Source organism: Stenella coeruleoalba (genome assembly GCF_951394435.1).
Source record: "Stenella coeruleoalba genome assembly, chromosome: 1".
Classification (NCBI taxonomy): domain Eukaryota; kingdom Metazoa; phylum Chordata; class Mammalia; order Artiodactyla; family Delphinidae; genus Stenella; species Stenella coeruleoalba.
In genome coordinates, this window is record NC_137169.1 from 112,826,936 (window position 1) to 112,846,329 (window position 19,394).

The 19,394-nt window shown below is 56.5% G+C and overlaps 1 protein-coding gene across 1 annotated transcript; it reads right to left on the bottom strand.

Moving 5' to 3' along the window:
• Positions 1-3,468: 3,468 nt before the first annotated feature.
• On the bottom strand, positions 3,469-12,061 carry NES (nestin). The gene is made up of 4 exons (XM_079916231.1): positions 11,107-12,061; positions 9,891-10,015; positions 8,017-8,090; positions 3,469-7,769 (listed from the first exon to the last, which is right to left on the bottom strand). Exons 1-4 carry the CDS (start codon positions 12,058-12,060, stop codon positions 4,030-4,032), a joined length of 4,893 nt encoding a protein of 1,630 aa, XP_079772357.1. The 5' UTR covers position 12,061; the 3' UTR covers positions 3,469-4,029.
• Positions 12,062-19,394: the final 7,333 nt, after the last annotated feature.

The window sequence follows — 19,394 nt, forward strand, 5'->3', positions numbered from 1 at the left end:
GGCATTTCTGACAGCAGCTGTGACACCACAGGGTCAAGTGGCAGCAGCTGGTCCCCCAAGGAGGGGCCGAGAGGGGGAAACTAGGGGAGCTGAGAGACCAGGGCCTTTGGAAGCAATGAATGAACTCTGAGCCTTTGATCTCAAGAGGCCAGAGCAAGAAGCATAGACCCTGCAGTGGGAGGGATACAGGTTAGACGGCAGCATCTCCTAGCTGCATGGAGCAGCAGGGAATGATCCAGTCCGAGCAGTATTGTGCAGATGGGAAAACCGAGGCCCCCAGCATCACCTTCTGAGAGGACCCTGGAAGAACACCCCCTCCCACCCCTGGACTGGGCTCCTGCATAGACGTGAGGCTGAGGGGGCCCTTTAAGAGGCCACACTCTGAGCTCCTTGGCCAGAACCCAAAGCCAAGGCCTTTGATTTCCTCTGAGCCTCTGGCGGCAGCAGCAGCAACGGGGACAGCATCAGGCTGGGCTGAATGGAGAGCTCAGCCCCTGACCTCACCCTCCCAGGCGCCTCGGCCTGCACAGCCTTATAAGGAAGTGCCCCAAGCAAACTGAGGAAGTCACCTCCAGCCCCCCCATCCTACCCCCACCCTGTTCAGAGGCTATATTTACCCAGAGGAGGCCCCAGAATAACCTCCCACTTGTCCTCATGCTGGGATGGGGGGGACGTGGCGGGTGCTGCCTCCTCATTCCCTCCCCTGGGACTCCACCCTCCCAAGTGCTTCCTGTCGTCTGATCTCATCACAGTCGTTCATTCATTCATTTATTCATGTATTCAGTCCGTGTTTACTGAGCACCCTTGGGCCCCCAGACCCCTCCAATTCTCTTCTCCAACCTGGTCCTCTCTCCTGGGCTCCACAAACCCACCCTCTCCCAGGGCAGCTCCTCCTAGAGGTCACAATTTCCTGCTGGATTCTCCAGCTCAGAAGATGGGACCACCGACTCCCAGCTGCCCCTACTGCCACACTCCCACTCCATCTCCCACAGTGGGTCACCAAGGCCTGAGACTGTGCTTCCCTTACCTGCCTCCTCTCCTTCCCACTGCCACCCTTGTCCCCCACCTGGACCGCTGCAGTAGCCTCCCTGAAGCCCACCTACCTACCCCAATCCACTCTCACACAGCAGCCAGAGGTTCTATTTAAAATGCAAACCTGGTCGTGTCATCTCACTACTTACAACCCTTCGAAGCTCCTCATTTCCCTTAGGATGAAATCCATATTGCTTGGCTGCTTGGCTAGGCCTTGGCCCACTGGCCCCCAGCTCCTCTCTAGTCTTATTGTGGACACTTTACCCCTCATTCTCCGCCTTCTGGCCACACAAGCCTACATTCTGTTCCTCAAATGCCCAGACTTCTCTTCCTGCCCCAGGATTTTGCACCTGCTGTTCCCTCTGACTAGAATCCTTTCCTCCGCCTCTTCTTCCCTCCTCCTCCCTCCTCCTCCCTCCTCCTCCCTCCTCTTCTCTCCTCCTCCCTCCTCCTCCCTCCTCTTCAACACGCAGGTCAGCTCCTGCTCATGCTTCAGGTTCCCAGGGCAGCCATCCCTGACCTCCTCCTCCTCCCAGCCTTCCCCAGCCCAGATCAGGTGGGGCCCCTGCTCTATGCTCCCATAACCTCCTGCCCTTCTCTGTTTTCAAATATGATTTCCACTCAGAAGCCCTTGTTCGGTTAGAAGGTAGAGCTCTCGGGGCCAGGAACCTTGGACTCCCAGCACCTGCATGGTCCATGGCGCATAGGAGATGCCCTGTAGACATCTGACAGTCCCTGTTACTGTCCAACCCTCATTTCTCTTGCTGCACAGATGGACTACCATTGCCAAAGAGAACACACCACCCACCGTATACGTCTTTCAGAAAGGCTTCACTTCTGTCTAACTGATGTCCCTCCACCTGTTTGGGACTGTTGGCAGAAATGGCTAGTTTGGGTAATTCTGCAGGGGACCAGGGATCTTGGTGTGGGGGTCAGGATGGGCACCAGACACAGGGAAGGACTGCTTGGCTTGGCCTCTGTCCTTGGTCCCCCGTCCAGGTGGGGGTGCCCGAGGGCCTGGGGAGATCAAGCACAGGTCTCCTCTGTCCCATTAGAGGAGCAGGGAGTGGGCCTTATTTGCTCGGGCCAGTGTGCTGGCCCACAGCCTGGCGGGAGCAGACATGGCCTTGTTAGCAGTGAGTACAGGAAGGATCGTGGAGGCTTGGGCTGCCAGGAGGGCTGCCAGCATCCTGGACCCCAAGGGCAGAGGAGGGGGCCTGGGTACCTAATGCAAAGACCCTTAGGTGGAGGAGAAAGGCATGGGCAGAGAAACAGACAGTGAGGTTCTGTCAGGGGGCCTCTGTCCACCCCTCCTTGTCCAGAGGATGAGTTGAGGTCAGAGGGCTTGAGACTTCATCTTCTCATCTTCCCCTGCCCTCAGCCTTGGGCCCGAGGAAAGGAAGGGCCTGCCTCTGGCCTTGGGATTGTCCCCAGACATGGAACATTTGTCTGTCAGCCCCTGCCCCACCCCCACCCAGGATATTTAGAGGTGTCGCCGGCTCTTCCTTCCCTGCAGAGCTGAGCTGGGGAGTGGTTTCTATTTGGGTATCCTGACTTCAAGTCCTTCAAGCCCCGCCTAATCCAGGAACCCCTGGGAAGGGGGTTGTCACCCTGCCCTACACAGGGACCCAGAGAACTCCTGGGAAGGGGGGTACTCTTGGGAAGAAGCTGTGTCTGGGTGGACCCCCGATCTAACCCGTTATCAGCACACCCCCTCGCTCTTTTGTTTCACCCCTGACAGCTTCAGTCTATCCCGGCCTCACCTCCACTTTCCTGTCTTCTCTGTCTCCTGCTTTAGCAATGGAAGGCAAGTCCTACCGAAGATCTACACGGTAGCCCTCCGGCTTTCCCCAGCCTTCCTCCTGATCTCCCTGCCCTGGGAGGCCCCGCAGTCACCTGGCCCAGCATCCCTCGCTGTGCGGCTGAATCTGAGGTTCAGAGAGATTAAACGCTGACCTGAGGCCGCACAGCCAGACTGAGACAGAATAGGCCTCCCTCTTCCCTTACCCAGCTCTGACCCAGCCAGTCTGCGCAGACGCCAAGGCCATACAATTGTTTGGGTTTGGGGGCAAGGGGGCTTATCATGCTGGCGGCACTGAGGGGCCAGCAGCGAGGACATGCGCGGGGGAGTGTGGCCCCAAGGCTTAATCCCTGTAATCAGCGCTGTGGGCAGAGATGATGACAGGCCTGACTTCTACAGGCGCCAAGGCCACAGGGGCTGGCCCTCCTTCCCTGGTCAAACAACACCCCCCTCCCTCCCCAGGTCTCCAGCACTGCTGCCTGCAGCCTTCATCTGTCTGCCGTGTCTCCCCCATGAGGCCTTCCAGGTCCTCCTCTCCTCAGGAGGCAGCCCCTCCCTCACACTAGCATCTCCTGCTTCCTCTCCCAGTCTCCTCTGCTTCTGTGTCAGCCCTGAGGCCCCCCTGAATTGAGGAAGGAAGAGTCCAGACTTTATAGGCGGAGGCATTACTTTATTCAGGCAGGGAAAAGCCAGATGGGGCTACAACATGGCAGGCATATGGGGGGTCAGGACATAGGAGCACCCCCTCACCCCCATTAGCCATCAGCCAGACATCCCATGAGGGTGCAGTGAAGAAGGGCAGAGCTGGTGAGCCCTGGCGCATGGACCACCACGGCCCCCTCCCCATGGAGGAGCCACTGGGCCCCTGGCCTTTTCCAGCTGATGGGATGGGGAGGAAAGGGAGTGCAAGGAAAAGGGGGGGGCCTAGTCGTACAGAGATTCAGTTGGCTTCAGCCTCGTGGGACAGTGCAGGCCGGATGTCCCCCTTAGCAGGGTCCAAGGGGCTGGTTTCTATTCCCAGAGCCTGCATTCTTGGAACGGGTCCCTTTGCCACACCCATTTCACCTCGGCTAGCCAGGCCTCTCGGACAGAAACCACGGGTCAAGAGATAAGTTAAGGGTGCTGCCTCCGAGCAGGGAGGGGCTGGGGGATCCCCCCCCGCCCAAGACCTCGGTGCAGGAGGGGGTGCTCTTCCTCTAGTCCTCCCCTGAGGACCAGGAATCTCTATCTCCCTCTCGCTGACTGAACTTCAGGAGCTGGCCTTGGCCCAGGTGAAGCGGAGCCCCTGCCCAAGGGGTCTTCAGGGCACCCCCCTCCTCCTCCTCCTCCAAGGGGCTCCCTTGGTCACCCTCAGGGGGCCCCGGTTTCCCCTGCCTTACTCCCTCAGACTGCTCCAGCCCGTTCACCACACCCCCATTCACATGCTCCAACTCTTCCTTCAGGCTGGGGCCCTGGCCATTGACACCGAGGGTGTCCCCTACCTCCAAGCCCGTGTCCTCCACCGCACTGAGGGTCCCCAGAGGGCCAGGGACTTGGCCCTCCCTCTCCAGGGGAATAGCATCCGACTCGTCCTCTGATCCTGAGGCCTCCGTGCTGTCCTGGGACTCAGTCTCCAGGGCGGTCATGGGGGCGTCAGACGCCGCACCCCTCAAGCCATCATCCCAGGGGACACTGACATCCATGGTCTCAGACCCCAGGAGGTTCCCTCTCTGAGGGCCACTCAGGGCCGGGAGGCTGCCCACAGAGGGCCCTGCCCCCCACCGCCCTGCCCCTGGCCCCCTCTCCCCTTCTTCATCTTCTTCCTCTCCCTCCTCCCCGCTCTCTTCCTCATCTGCAAATCCATCCGATTCCCCATCCGGGTCCCAGACTGCAGGCTCCAGTAGCAACGGGGGCACCTGGCCCGGAGGTTCTGCCACCTCCCCAGGGACCCCAGGAAGAAGAGAAGCCTCAGTCCCCAAGTCCTCAAATTCTTCCGACAGCTCAGAGTCATGGCCACGTTCCTCCTCATCTCCCCCCTCCTCCTCCTCTGAGGGATGGGCCCCAAGGCCCTCAGAGGCCAGGACTGCAGGGCCCCAGCCTTCCTTTCCAGTCTCCTCTTGAGGGGAGGGCCTCTGCTCTCCAGCCAGGTCCCACTTGGGGGAAGCAGGGGACCCGAGGTAGAGGCCCAGGGGAGTGGAGTCGGGAAGGGTCTCCCCTAGCTCATCAGCCTCACTCTCTTCTCTGCTCTCCTCCCCCTCCTCCGAGAGGTCTTCAGGGATTCCCCCAGAGCCCATCTCCTCCTGCTCACCCTCCACCTTTCCCAGGACCTCAGCCCTGCCTGCCAGCCCCCAGCTAGCCTCTTGGCTACCCTCAGCCAGGGGCTGGGGCCCAGGGGCATCTTCAGGGATTGGGATGGGTGAGCAGGACTCAGTGGGCCGTGGGCTGGGTGGCCCCAGCACTGCTTTGGCATCCTCCTTTGCCCCCTCGGAGCTCAAGGGCCTGGGTTGAGGGGTATCACTTCCATCGCAGCACGAGGTCTCGGCAGGGAACGTCTCCTCTGCTTCCTCAGGGCCTTCAGGCTCAGACTCCTCCCAGCCCCTGGCAGCGTCCAGCGGGTCTCTGCTCTTCCTGGGCAGTGTGGAGAGCTCTGGCTCCAGAGCAGCTGCCTCCTCCAGCTCCTTTCTGGGCCCTTCCAAGCCCTGCACCCTCTTTGCCTCCAAACCTTCCTCCCCCAGGGGTGGCCCCATCACCTCCTCTCTGGCCAGGCCGCCTGGGTCCTCCAGCCCTACCGCCTCCTGCTCCGGTCCCTGTTCCGCTCCTGCAGTCTCTAAGCCCAAGGTGACCTCTGGGGAGGCTCGGCCATCGCTGGGGGCCACATCCTCACCTTCCAACACTGGCTCTAGCACCTCTGACATTCCCTGGGGAGCTGGGAGGCCCGGGGTCCCCACCTGGTCTGGCCGCTCTTCAGGGTCCTGGAGGCCCTCAGTGCCTCCCACCCCACTGGCTCCCTCAGCTGAGACCCTCTGCTCTTTGGGCTCGGAGCTCCCTGGCTGCCCCTCACCTGGGCTCCAGGCCTTGCCTGTGGCCGTCAGCTGCAGCTCCCCCAGGTCTACAGCCTCCCCCTTCCCAGCGAAGCTATCCCATTCCCTAGGTTCCATCTCTGCCTCGTCCGCACTGTCCACTTCAGGTCTCCCAGGGGGCGTTTCCTGATCCAGTTCTTGACCCCCCTGCACCGTATCTTCCCACTTCTGCAGATGTGCAGAGAGTGGCAGCTCCTGTCCCTCCTCCTCCAGGGACCTCGGTGGCTCTGAATTCTCTCCCTTCTCCACGTTCTCTTCCTCTTCCAGATACCTTTGACTTCCCTTGTCTACCTCCTCTGGAGATCTCATATCCTCTACACTCTGCCCTCCCAGAGAGCTCAGTGATTTCTGAGTCTCCTCTTCTAGGGGTCTCAGTGTCTTTTGGTTCCCTTCCACAGACCCCAGTGGTTCTTGACTTTCCTTTTCTAGAGGTTTCAACATTTCCAGGTTTTCTTCTCCTGTAGGCTTTAGTGGTTCTAGAGTCTCTGTTCCTAAAGATCTCACTGCCTCTACACTCTCTTCATTTAGGGACCTTAATAAGTCTTGATTCTCTTTTTCGAGAAGTCTAACTATCTCCTGGTCTTTTCCAAGAGACTTTAGTGCCTCTGGTTTCACCTGTTCTAGAGGGCTCAATGTCGTCTGGTCTTCTTTTTCTAGAGACCTCAGTGGCTGATTCTCTTTTCCTAGAGGTCTTGGTGTCTCCTGGTCTTTTTCTTCTAGAGATCCCAGTGGCTGTAGAGTCTCTTTTGCTAAGGGTCTCAATGTTTCCTGGTTCTCTACTTCCTGACATCTCAGTGGCTCCTGCCTTTCCTTTTCTAGAGCTCTCAATGACTCAAAGTTCTCCTCTTCTAGAGACCTCACTAATTCTTGATTTTCCTTTCCCGGAGATAAAAATGCTCCTACATTTCCTTGAAGAGACCTCATTATTTCTTGACTCTCCTTTTCTAGTGATTGCAATGTCTGTGGGTCCTCTTTTCCTATAGGCTTAAGTAGTTCTAGAGTCTCTTTTTCTAGAGGTCTCATTACCTCCATCTCCTTTCCTTCTAAAGACTGCAATAACTCTTGATTCTCCTTTTCTAGAGTTTTTAGTATTTCTAAGTTCTCTTCTTCCAAAGACCTCAGAGATTCCTGATTCTCCTTCTCTAGAGATCTCATCGTCTCATGGCGCTGTTTTTCCAGAGAAATCAGAGGCTCCTGAATCTCCTCTTCCAGAGACTTCAGAGTTTCTTTTTCCAAAGGACCCGGGGAGTCTTGGATTTCTTTCATGTCCAGATCCCCCTCTTCTTGCCATGTTTCCTGCTGCAAGCTGCTTATTACTTTGACCTCTACAGCTGTTTCTTTCTCTGCCAGCCCCCAGATTTGTCCTTCCCCTTCCTCCTGGAATCTGCTGGACCCTCTAGACCCACTGGGTTCTCCATCTTTGGCCTCTAAACTGGGATGGTCAGGGCTGAGGGCTGGAGCCAGGGAGGTATGATCTTCAGAGGACTGGCCTGGACTGGGCTCTTGTTCCTTGCCCCCAGGCTCCTCTGGTCCTGGCAGGACGCTGGCAGGGATGGCCACCTTGGCTTCAGCCCACACCGCTTCTGGAACCTGTTTCATCCCAACCTGTGGCTGGGGCAGGGAGAGAGGGGCATCCTGGGCTCTGATCTTGGTATCTGTGGCAGGGCGGGGAGCCTGAGGTGTGGGTGGAATTGGGGTGCTGGCCGAGGTGGGGGCATGGCCCTGAAGGAGTTCCTGGCTCTTCAGGAAGCCTGGCACAGGTGTTTCAAGGGTATCAGGCAAAGGTGAGGAGAGGGGAGTAGGGCTCAGCACAGAAAGCAAAGGTCCCAGACGCCGGCCCTCTGGGGTCCCAGGGAAATGCAGCTCCAGCTTAGGGTCTGGAAAGGTAGAGGGGAAGAAACGGTGTCAGCACATACAGGTTGGGGGTGGGGCAGGGGAGCAGCTACCACTTCTGGCAAGAGGGTCCTGCTCCTGCCTTTTATGGGCTGGGCTAAGAGTATGCTCGCTGCCGTGGAGGACCACGGTGTCAAGACTTTTTTTGCTGCTTTTCAGGAAAAGCATCGCTCTGGGTGTGAAGAGGAAAGAAAGGTAAAGTTTTGGGGGGACCTTGGCCCCTCCTCTTACCCAGGAAGCTGAGGGACGCCTTGGAACCGCTGCCAGGTGTCTGCAGCCGGGAGTTCTCTGCCTCTAGGAGGGTTCTGGGGAGAAGGGAGGAAAAGCTGGGTCAGCCCTCTGCCCACAGGCCAGCCGGCAAGCCAGCCAGGGAAAAGTCACAGCTGAGCATGCGCGTCCCTGGCCTGGCAGGCTATCTCTTCATTTTCACCACTATCACACAAAAGCCACACGCATACTTGGCTCTGCACATGAAATCACATGGTCACATCCCACAGATATCACCCATTTGGTCACACGGAGTCACACACTTATTTGGGACACACAGCTGGACTCACAGACACACAAGCAGATTCCCACACAGTCGACACAGTGTACACACACACCCACACATTGCTTAGACTAGTCCCCTCCCAACCCCAGGCCTATGACCTCATCCTCCGTGTGGGGGGCCGATTCTCATGCTAATTGCTGCCTTTGTCCACACTGCCATCTGGAGGGTCTGAGTAGGGGGCTTCCCAGGGGAAGTGGGAATTCTCAGGCCGTTCCCATGGGATAGGCTCCCTCCTCCTTCTCCCCCAGGGCCCCCAGAGCTGGTTCCAGACAAAAGCCAATGAATTCAGCTCCCTCTCTCCAAATCCTTTTCATGCCTCAAAACCCAGGTTAAGCCTGTGCAGTCCTTTCCCCTCAGTGGTTTGATTTAGGGGTCAAGGCCCTCATCTTGGGATCTCTAAGTACTCTGGATCCCAAGCCTTTCAGGGCAATGGAGGTTTTCGTGTACATGCCCCTGCCTTAGTGCCCCATGGGGACCGAGGAGGAGGGGACCGATTGCGGGGGAGGGAGGACCAATCAATTCAACGAGTTATCCTGAACATCTGTCTCCTCTGTGCTCTTCCTCATGATCTCTGAGTCCGGTTAGTGTTTTCTACGGTCTCACCTCTGTCCTTCTCGATCGATGCAGCGTCATGCCCCCTGAGCTCTGTGCCCCCTGGAGCTGGAGGCCCTCTCTTCTTCATCCCTAGATCCTCACCGCCCTTCCCTCTCTGGGCCCGGCCTCCCCTCCCCTCCTTAACCTGTCCCAGGGCCCCTGCTTTTGTTTTTCCTGTGGATTCTGGGGGCACTGTCCTCATAGCCCGTCTAGCCCTGGCTCCACCCTGCAGGCTTGGGGTACGCAGCCCTTCACAGTAGCAAAGCCCCTTCCTCAGGCTTCATCGGTGGGTCCTTGGCTAACCAGGCCAGTTTCCCAGAAACTGGGTTTGCCCAAGGCCACAGAGCCAGAGAAGCAGCACTTCCTTGGTCTCAACCTTTCCTGAGCCAACAGGGAATGCGGTCAGTAGAAGGGCTGGGCAGGGCCAAGGCTCGAGAGAAGCCAGGCCCCAGGACACTCAGGATGGAAGGGACCTTGGCTGTCACCCAGCCCATCTCCCATCCTCCCGACAAGGAGACTGAGGCCCAGGTCAGGCGGCAAGTCAGTGCCACCGGCCCACACCCGCAATTCCTTCTTCCCGAGGCTGCTCAAGGACATCACCCTCTCTGTGTGAGCACACACACAGAGACTGGGCTTTTCAGCCCCTTGGGGTAAGGTTCTGGATCTGGATGACCCACACGTGTCCAGCCCTCTCCTTTGAGGCTGTCCCACTCAGCTCTGTCACCTCTCCTTGGGGGATCTCCTGGGCACGGGACGCTTCTCTGGTCCTGAACCCACGAGAGAGCAGGTGGGCTTAGGCGGCACACATCGTGGTGTGGAAGGGATCGGCCTAGAGTCACAGGACCGAGCGGTGGCAGAGCCTCCACCACCCGTGGCTCTGGGCCTCTTCAGCCCAGGAGTCTGCCCCTGCATGGATGTGTGCATCTGTGTGCCTGCATGGGTCAGGGTCAACCTGTACCTGTATGTGGCCACCTCCAAGCTGAGGGACATCTTGAGGTGTGCCAGCTGCTGCCGACCTTCCAGGACCTGGGCGATCTGGCTCTGTAGGCCCTGTTTCTCCTGCTCCAGGGCCTCCACGGACAGCTGCAGAGCAAGCCAGAGGCAGTCAGTGAAGGGACGGGGTCCTTCTGCTAACTTACCTGCATCCCCATGGGCTGCTGCAGCAGCATCTTCTGCTCCCTAACTTCTCTGCAGAGCAGATTCCTGCCTCCCCTACCCCACTTCCCGCCCAGAGAAGCCCTCCTGAAGCCCCCGAGAAGAGCACAGTGGCCCCTCTCAGCCCTCTCCCACGGCCTGGCTCCTCCTCTGAAGATGCTGATTAAATGGCAGCACATGCTGCTCAGAATTCAGCTCCCACAGGAAGGGGGAGGTGAGGGAGGAGAGGAGATGGCTTACAGAGAGGAGAAGGAAAAAAGTGGAAGCAGAAGGAAAAACAATTAATCACCAGGCCTGGAGCCTGCAGCATTGGAAGCCAAACAGCCCGGGTCCCAGTCACTGTCTCCTGCTCCCCATGCTAGGCCCCCACCCCCTCCACTTCCCACATGTTCTGGAATCCTTCTCCTCTGAAGGGGGGGCGGTCATGGTGAGACCTCTGTCTGGCCCAGGCAGGAGGCTGTTTTCTCAGCTGCTGGTCGCATCTGCGTAGTGTGAGGGGGAGCAGCTGTCCCAGGCCTCTGGAATGTGCTCAGGAGCCGAAAAGCCCAGACAAGGGAGAGAAGGGCTGGTGGCTCCCCATCCAGGGCCCCTCACCCTCTCCTGTCAGGGGGGAGGAGGGCAGCTGGGAACTTGCAGACTCTTGAGTGGCCAGACCGTCAGATCAGCACTGAGAGGGAAAGTTCTGAGCATCTTCTGAGCAACGGCAGGGCCTAGGGAGGGGTCCAGGGGCCATCAGGGTACGAACGTGCCATTTAGACAGTGAGGAGGCCGCTGCAGCGTCTTGTGCCTGTCTGCCCTTCGAGGGGGTGTGCTTTGAGGTCTGAACCTCCATCATTCCAGCCCTACACTACACAGAGTTGTGAAAGTCTAGGACAGTGGCATCAGGCATGGTTTTCTAAGAAGTGGCCCCTGAACCTGCAGCCACCACACCCCCCACTTCCCACTCCCTCTCCCAGGTCTCTGATCCCCAACGGGACTTCCTGAAGCCTTGTCTTGCCCAGGCCCCCAGGCTTCCTCACCTGGAACTGCTCAGTAGCCCGCAGCCGCTCCTGCCAGCGGCCCTCCAACCTCTGCTCCAGCGCGGCCCTGCGCTCCTGGAGGCCGCTGCGCTCCGCTTGGAGCTGCTGCAGCTTCAGCCGACCCTCGCGGGCGCCCTGCAACGCGTGGCCCAGCCGCTCGCGGGCCTGGCCCAGCGACGTCTCCATGTGCGCCACGCGCTCCTGGTAGCCGCGCACGGCCCCGCGCCACGCCTCGCCCAGCCGCAGCGCCAGCTCCTCAACCTCGGGGGCCGGCACGGGGGGCCCGCGGGGCGGAGCGGGGCCGCGGGGGGCGCAGGCAGCCTGAGCGTTCAGGCCCGCGCGTTCCTCCTCGTGCGCCGCGCGCAGAGCCTCCAGCTCGCGCTCCAGCTCCGCCGCCTGGGTGCTCAGCCAGGCCTGGGCGCACTTTTCGGCCTCGACCGCGCGCCGGCTGCGGGCCGTCTCCTCCGCGGTCCGCTCCCGGGCCAGCCGCAGCTGCTGGCACCGGGTCGCCACGCCCTCCACCTCTTCTTCCAGGTTGTCGCGCGCCACCTCGGCCGCGCGCTTCTCCCGCCAGCGCTGGTCGACGAGGGCCCGCAGGGCCGCCAGCTCGTCGTCGGCACGGGCCCTCCAGGAGGCGTCCCCGGCCTGTGCCCGGAGACCCCCGAGCTCCGCGCTGAGCAGCTCATTCTGCTCCTCTAGCGCCTTGACCCGGGCCAGGTAGGCCTCCAGGCGCCGGTTGAGCTCCCACATCTGAAAAGATTCCTCCCCCAGGCAGCCCTCCATCCTGCCCGTCTGACCCACCGAAGGTGGAGAGAGGCGAAGCACCGGGAGAAGCCAGCAGCTCTCAAAGCTTTTAGGACGGAAGGGTAAAGAAGACGGATGGGGACAATGACGGGGCGGGGCGAGGAGCAGCTGAAGCGACTGAGAGTCGGGAGTGGGAGCGAGGCTATTCATACTCCCGCCAGCCTGGCGGGAAAAGGGGCGGGACCCAGGCCTTAACCCCTTAGAGTTAAGAGAAACGACGGCAGCCTTTGTCCCTGTGCCCCCGGTATGCTGGAGAGTGAAACCAAAGGAGAAGCCATGCCCGGAGAATCCGATCCGATGGTGGCTTTCAGGGGGAAGAGGCCGTGAGGCAAGGTCAGAACCGCAGATAAAAGCAGATTATACACAGAACTGAGCCTGTGGAGGGGGTGCCAGGGGATTCAGTCCTGCGAGGGGGTGCGAGTCTCAGTTACTCAGCTCATCCAAGAGAGCTATCACTTACTGAATTCCTCTAAGACTCAGTTTCTTCATCCAAAAAATGGGAGTGATGATGGAACTGTCATGGGACTGTTGAAAGAATAGATGTGGCCATGTTTTTCGTAAATAGCGAAGGCTCACCCTCCTGAAATACTGGAAGAAGGCAGCATTGCAGAGAGAAGTTAGAAGAGACATTGCCTGGAACACAAGAACAAATGTGTCCTACTGGGAAACACCCCATATGCACACACACCCTATTTCCTCAGTCTCCACCAGGAAACGGAGAGAGCAGGCAAAAGGATGTTCGCCCCATTATTCACCTCCATCCTTTCTACTCATCTTTCATATAAGCTGAGGTTCATAGACCCACTTTTTAGGTAATGGAAGCCCCCCCCCGCGCCCCGCCAGTTCGCAGGGAAGGACACCCCATCCTGGCCTCGTTGTCAGCGATTTTTGGGCAGAGGGCGCCCCCTGGTGGCTCGCAGACCGGGCCAAGAAGAGGAAGCAGAAAGAAGAGGCATCTCTTGTCACAACTAGTCCAAATTTATCGAGCCTTTGTAATATGCCAATCATGTTCTAACATTTTATTTACGTTATCTGACTGAATCCTCAAAACATCCCTTTGAGGGTTCCACAGTTCAGGAAACGAAGAGCTCACTGAGGGCGGGAGTAGCTGGGAAGGCCTTCTGGAGGAGGAGGGGTCCTTGAACTGGGTGGTGAGGGAGGTGGGATTTGGGGTTTGTAGTGTAAAGGGGAAGCAGGGTCCTAGGGAGAGGGCCAGAGATAATGAGACTGAGGGGGGTCTTTGGGGAAGGAAGTTCTGCTCATGTAAATCCAATTTAGCTCTACAAGTGTTAATTGAGACCTACTATGTGTCAGCACTCTGTGCCAGCCCTGGAGGAACACATAGTTTGGTAATGTGAGGGCAACAGCAATGGTGGTGGAGGTAATATTATCATAATACTTAGCACCTGAGGCATCCACAGAGACCTGGGGGAGCACAGATAATGGAGAAGGTTTTCTGGAAAGGGGGTACAGCAGAGTCAATGACCAGGAGGCCATCCCACCAGGCCAACTGGACTTTGAATTCACTACCATATGTGGAGCAGAAAGGGAGGGGCTGGTGGGCGTGGAGTGGGGGGATTGACTGAGACTTAGTGCAGACCGGGAGGCTGAGGCTTCTCCATCCCCACATTACCTCACAAATCCTGCGGTTTGGTTTGGGCTGGGGCATCGCAAAAGTTGTGTCCAGGGGAAGTCACTTGGCATCTCTCCCTCCTCTTTCTCTTCCTGGCTGTGGGGAGAGAGAAGCTGAATACTTGAGATCCCTGGGTTCCTCCAAGGGGGGGGGTCCCCTGGAAATGTGGGGTGGCACTGGTGTGGGGAGTTTCCCTCCTGGGCCTCTCACTCTCACCCAGAGGGGAGACATTTGGACTGTGTTTCATGCAAAGAGTACTGGGTCTGACTTTTACACTTTCTACCTGAATGACCTTAGGCAAATCACATAGCTTCTTCAACTGAGCCTCAGTTTACCTGTTTGGTAAAAGAGGTTAATACTTACCCATCCCCAGGCGTTTGTTCTGAGCATCAAAGAAGACAGGGTATGGGGACGTCTTTGTACAAAGCCTTTTTGAGGACCATCACCATGAAAGCCATCAAGCTAGAGCAAACCCTTCCTGTGAACCATTCTTGGTGAGTTTTGGGAATCTTGGAAGGCAGAGATGATCTGAAATGCTGGAGAAGAGTGGGATGTTGATTTTTTTAAGGCAGGAGAAGGTGGGTCCCAGCAACCACAGCTGGTGGACAATTCTAAACAGATAACTGATATTTGAGGCAATGAGAAGCTGAGGAAAATGAGGCCTTCCATGCGACCAGGGGACACTCAATGGGCACAAGGTGGGCCAGGTGTCCTCTCCTCCCTCGGGGGGTTGCATTGTTACTGGGATTTCTTTTTTTTCTTTTTTCTTTTTTTTTTTGCGGTACGCGGGCCTGTCACTGTTGTGGCCTCTCCCGTTGCGGAGCACAGGCTCTGGACGCGCAGGCTCAGAGGCCATGGCTCACGGGCCCAGCCGCTCCGCGGCATGTGGGATCTTCCCGGACTGGGGCACGAACCCGTGTCCCCTGCATTGGCAGGCGGACTCTCAACCACTGCGCCACCAGGGAAGCCCTGTTACTGGGATTTTTATGAGGCCTTTGCCTGCACTTCTTATGTCCCTGTGACTGGCCAGGACACATGGACTGTGTGATACTACACTGGGTGGATACAAAGTTCAGTAGCCATCCCCAGAGATGTCCATGAGAAAGCTGAAGAGGGTTCTGTGGGCCCTCAGGGTTCTGTCCTTGGTCTGAAGATCACAAGTTTTTATTAAAGACTTGGATGAAATCATAGAAGCCATATTGATCAAATCTACATGTTATGCAAGAAATGAGAGGGTTTGACAGAATAGGAAAATAAATGAACCAGATGACATTTAATAGGGATAAATGTAAAATTCTGCTTTCAGTTTCAAAAAAAAAAAAATCAACAGCGTAAGAAGAGAAAAGAATAAAGCCTATCTAGTGAAGAAGACCTGGGGGTTTTAGCAGACCACAAGCTTGTTATGAACCAACGCTGTGATGTGGCCACCTAAAAGAGTAAAAAGGATATAAGTGATTCATAGATGCAGGGCGTCCAGATCAGGGGTGGTGACATTCCCTCTGCCCTTCTGCATTTGGAGTATTGTCTGGACACAGTATTTTAAGAGGGACCTTGGCATGTTGGAATTGATCCCAGAGGAAGATGAGCAGATGGTAAGGCAACTTGGAATCATGGTTGATGAAGAATTTCTGAATCTACTCATGTCTCAGGACTGCAGCTGAGTTCCGAAACTAAAAGATAATAGCCTCTGAGCACCATACGTATCCTAAAGAAAGTTGCCAGACTCGCCCGCAAGGCTTCACCCCTGCCCCAGTCCCCAGGAGAGAAGGCAGGCGGAGTGCAAAGAGTTTGCACACCGCAGCATTGGATTGCAGGGTGGCCAGCCCTGGAGGGCAGGCTGCGGCTTCCCCTCCTCTGCTCCGAGGGGAAGGGTGATGCCTACTGAGGCGAGTGGGTGTGGACTTCCAAGGGGATGACTCCTCAAGGCCGGGCATCCACATGAAGGGCACATTGGTGTCCCACCTCTGGGCAGCTGTCTTTTAGGGCACGGGGTTTGTTCATCTGGGCCTCACTGAGACACAGACACTGGAGAAGGATGGCTGGAAATAGAGGGGGCCACAGGGAGGGACAGGCGAGGTTCTCTGTGCCAAGAGGACTCTGTGAAAGGAGCCCCCCATGGGGAGCAAGCTTTGGGCATCACCACCCCCAAGGGAGGTCTGCATCTGAGGAAGGCTGACTGTAGCCCCGGGTAAGTGGCGCTCACCCCTGTCTCCTCCTCTGTCCTGCAGAGGAGAAGGAAGCCTCGGGGTGGGTCTGCCAAAGTGTGCTTAAGGGACAGGAGGGGGAGACCCAACAGAATGTCATTGCAGGCAGTGGTCAGAGAGATCTAAAGCTGTTCTTTTTTGTTACCTCCCCTACCTCTCACTTCTTTGCCTCATAATACGGAGGCTAGGGCAGGGGCAGGACATCACTCTTGCCCTATCCCTAACTTGACCCCTCCTTTTAATCTCCCTGTCCCGCTTCTCTCTTCCCCTCCACTTCCAGGACTAGATGGGTCCTGCTGGACATGTGTGGCAAGGAGTAACGTCAGCAAGGAGTCACAAGTCTTTTGACAACAAGAAAAGAGACGGGAAGAAGGAAGTGAGTAGGTTGGAGACCAGATGGTAAGAGAGACGGCAACTTTGGGAAGCTCTGTACCGAGAGATCTGGAGACATAGAGAGAGGGAGAGAGCGGGTGCCGAGGAAGCGATCAACAGAGCAGAGAGCGGGCCCAGGGACCCCTCCTGGGAAGTCTGGCTTTGGCCTGAGAGCTTTGGGTACTGGCTGGACCCTCCCTTTCCATGCTGCTTTTCCCCATCCCCGTGAGGGAGGCTTGGAGCTGGAGCTGGGTCTGGGAGGCAGAAATGTTCCTTCTCTCTTCGTTTTCTCCTCTCCCGGCTGGAGGGATGATGGGGCTGGCTTTGTTTTGCAGCTTTCTCCTGTCCCTCACATCCACAGCAGGCCAGCTGGACTCCTCATTCTACATCCTGAGGGAGGGGTTAAGGGAAGGCAAGTAGCATGGGAAAAGCATTGAACAAAGAGCCTTGTCTCTCTATGCAACCTTGGACTAGTCAGTTCACCTCTTTGGGTCGTGGTTTCCACAGTAATTTATTCAAATAACATTTAGAAAGCACTTGTGGAGTGCCAGGTGCACCATAGGCACTAAATAAATATTGTGAAGGAATCAAAAATGACTAATGTGGAGCCCTGTCCTCAGGAAGCCGATGGGCACGTTGGAGGACAGACGTGGGAACCATAGAGTGCGATCCGGGTAGAGAGGCGTGATGAACTGGAGGAGGAGGGGGGAGGGGGCAAAGGAGGTGGCCGTGTGGTTAATTTGGGGCCTTTGCCCTCCAGGCAGCGAGGAGCCCTGAAAAGGTTTTAACCTCAACCACGGGTAACCTGGTGAGATCACTGTGAAGGACTGGGGCGGGCTGGGGGGAGACAGGCAGGATGGCCAATCAGGAGGCAGTTGCCACCTTCGAGGTGGTGAGACCAGAGCCTAGGGGCGGAGAGGAGGGATGAGTGTGAGAATACTTAGGATGTGTCGGTTCCAATAAGAGTTAGATGTGGGATGGCGGGAGGGGACAGGGAAGATTCCCATACTGGTGGCTTGGCCCTAGGGTGGGGAGGGAGGGTGGCATGGGGAGAGGTGCAGTGGCTGCCAGATGTACAGGGTTGGGGATCACATTTAGAAGGACGATGCCCGAGTGGGGTGGATAAGGTGGGGGACTGTGAGCATGGACTAGGTTGTTCAGGGACAGAGGATAGAAGTACAGAATGCTGAGTTGTTCCCTTCTCTCTGTGACGCTCTGGGTCTGTGGTTTGCTGAGCAGCTTGCAAAGCAGCCGCCACCGCCTGCTCCGGCTCAGCTCAGGTCTCCACCCCCGCAAAGTAAAAGGGGCTGCAGTGGGGCACGGCCACCGGGCGCCACTATTGCCACAAGAAAAGCTACATTCCCTGGGGAAATCCTGTGATGATGATGATGATGATGATTTTAAGCTATAATATCTAGGTAGTGAGGTAGGTACTATTATCATCATGATCATTCATGATTTTCTAACAGAGGAAACAACCTAAAGAAGCTAAGTAACCTATCCAAGACCACACAAATAGAACTTGAACTCAGAGTTCTGACTCAGCCTGCACCTCCCTCTCTCTGGGAAAGAAGGTGATGATGGGGGGCGGGGTCAGGGGATGAGTCAGAGAGGACCTTGTGGGAAAGTCTTTAATCTCTACCATCCCTCATGCTTCTCCTAGCATCTCGCTCAGGGCCACCTTAGCACACACAGCACCAACCGGGAGATGACTAACTTCGGACTCAAAACACTTTCCCCTGGTTAAAATCATCCAGTCTTCACCCCACCAACACCCACCCACCCACCCAGTTTTTAGGAGCAGTGGACAGTGAAGGCCAGCTGGGGCTGGACTGGAGCTGGAATCAGGGAGCTAGGGGTGGCTTGGGCTGGGATCCCAGGGAAGATGCTGAAGGTGCCATCTGTGTTTGGTGGTACCTTGATGCCCTGCCTACACTGAGCTCCCATCAGGTGTTCGCTGACTGACTGTCCAACCCCACGCTGGTCTGGCCACACTCCAGGGCTGAGTTTGGCTCCGAGCACCCTGCTGAAGGAGGGCACAGACACACCGTAACGTGCCCACTGAAGGACCAGGCACCTGGACGAAGTGTGGTGAGGATGTTAAGAGCATAGGCTCTGGTGGCAGACCTGAGTCCTGGAGAGACACTTAACCTCTCTGAGTCTCAGCTTCCTCATCTATAAAATGGGGGAAATAATACCCACCCAATCTGAGCACAGAGAGCTCGCCTCTCAGTCTGTTCATGCGCCTGGTCCTCAACAGGTGTTCAGTGTATGTTTGTGAACTGAATAAATGAGTGAATAAGGTGGGGTGTGTTAGGTTGTTACTACCCATGCTGCTGCAAACATTCTTGGCCAGATCTTCTGGGGCCCGTGTGTGTCCCATTCTCTTCGGAGCCATCTGGAAGGGAATTGCTTGTTGGAGGGAAGGCACATCTTCAACTCCACTGGACAATGCCACAATGCCACATCTTTTTTTTTTTTTTTTTGGCCACACAGTTTGCGGGATCTTAGTTCCCCAACCAGGGATCGAACCTACGCCCTTGGCAGTGAAAGCCTGGAGTCTTAATTACTGAACCACCAGCGACTTCCTGCTACATTGTTTTTTAAAGCGGGCATACCAGGTTACTCTCCACTAACAGTGTGCAAAGAGTTCCCATTGCTCCACAGTGTCTTGGTACTGTCAGATTTTTTAAGTTTTCACAATCGTGAAGTGTGTTCATTCAGCACAATTGTGGAAACGCATCAGCATGGACGAGCCTCACGAACATCATGTTGAGAAGGAAAAGCTGCAGTAAAATCCACATGGCAGATGCCTTTTCTATCAAAGTTCAAAACCCTGCAAAACAATGTGTTATCTGGAGATATGTACGTAAAAACGTTTTTGAAAGGCAAAATAATGGTAAAAATGAAGGAAAGGATAGTAGTTCCCTCTGGGGAGGAGGGAGGAGATGCAAGGGGGATGGAGAGGTACACCACTGTGCGTAATGTAGTTCTTTATTGATAGGGTATGTGAAATATTTGAAAATAAATACATACGGTGGGGTCATTTGAAGTGCCTGAGGGGCTCTTGGGTAAAAGGGCCCAGACTCCTCTTAGTGGGTCCAGAGATCAGAACCTGTCCTGATGAGTAGATGCTACGGGCCCAGATGCCAGCCCAGACAAAGGAGATGGGCACAGGACTTGTTTCTGTCCTGGAGCAGGTTGCCACCAGAGGGAGTGTGAGCCCCGTTACTGGGACACAAGACAGCTAGCCACTCTAGGGTGATCCATTTTGT

Coding starts and splice junctions, on each gene's coding strand:
- NES (XM_079916231.1), bottom strand. CDS start 12,060: ATGAATAGCCTCGCTCCCACTCCCGACTCTCAGTCGCTTCAGCTGCTC. Junction 10,016..11,106: donor GGGCTACTGAGCAGTTCCAG/GTGAGGAAGCCT, acceptor CTTGCTCTGCAG/CTGTCCGTGGAGGCCCTGGA. Junction 7,770..8,016: donor GGCGTCCCTCAGCTTCCTGG/GTAAGAGGAGGG, acceptor CTACCTTTCCAG/ACCCTAAGCTGGAGCTGCAT.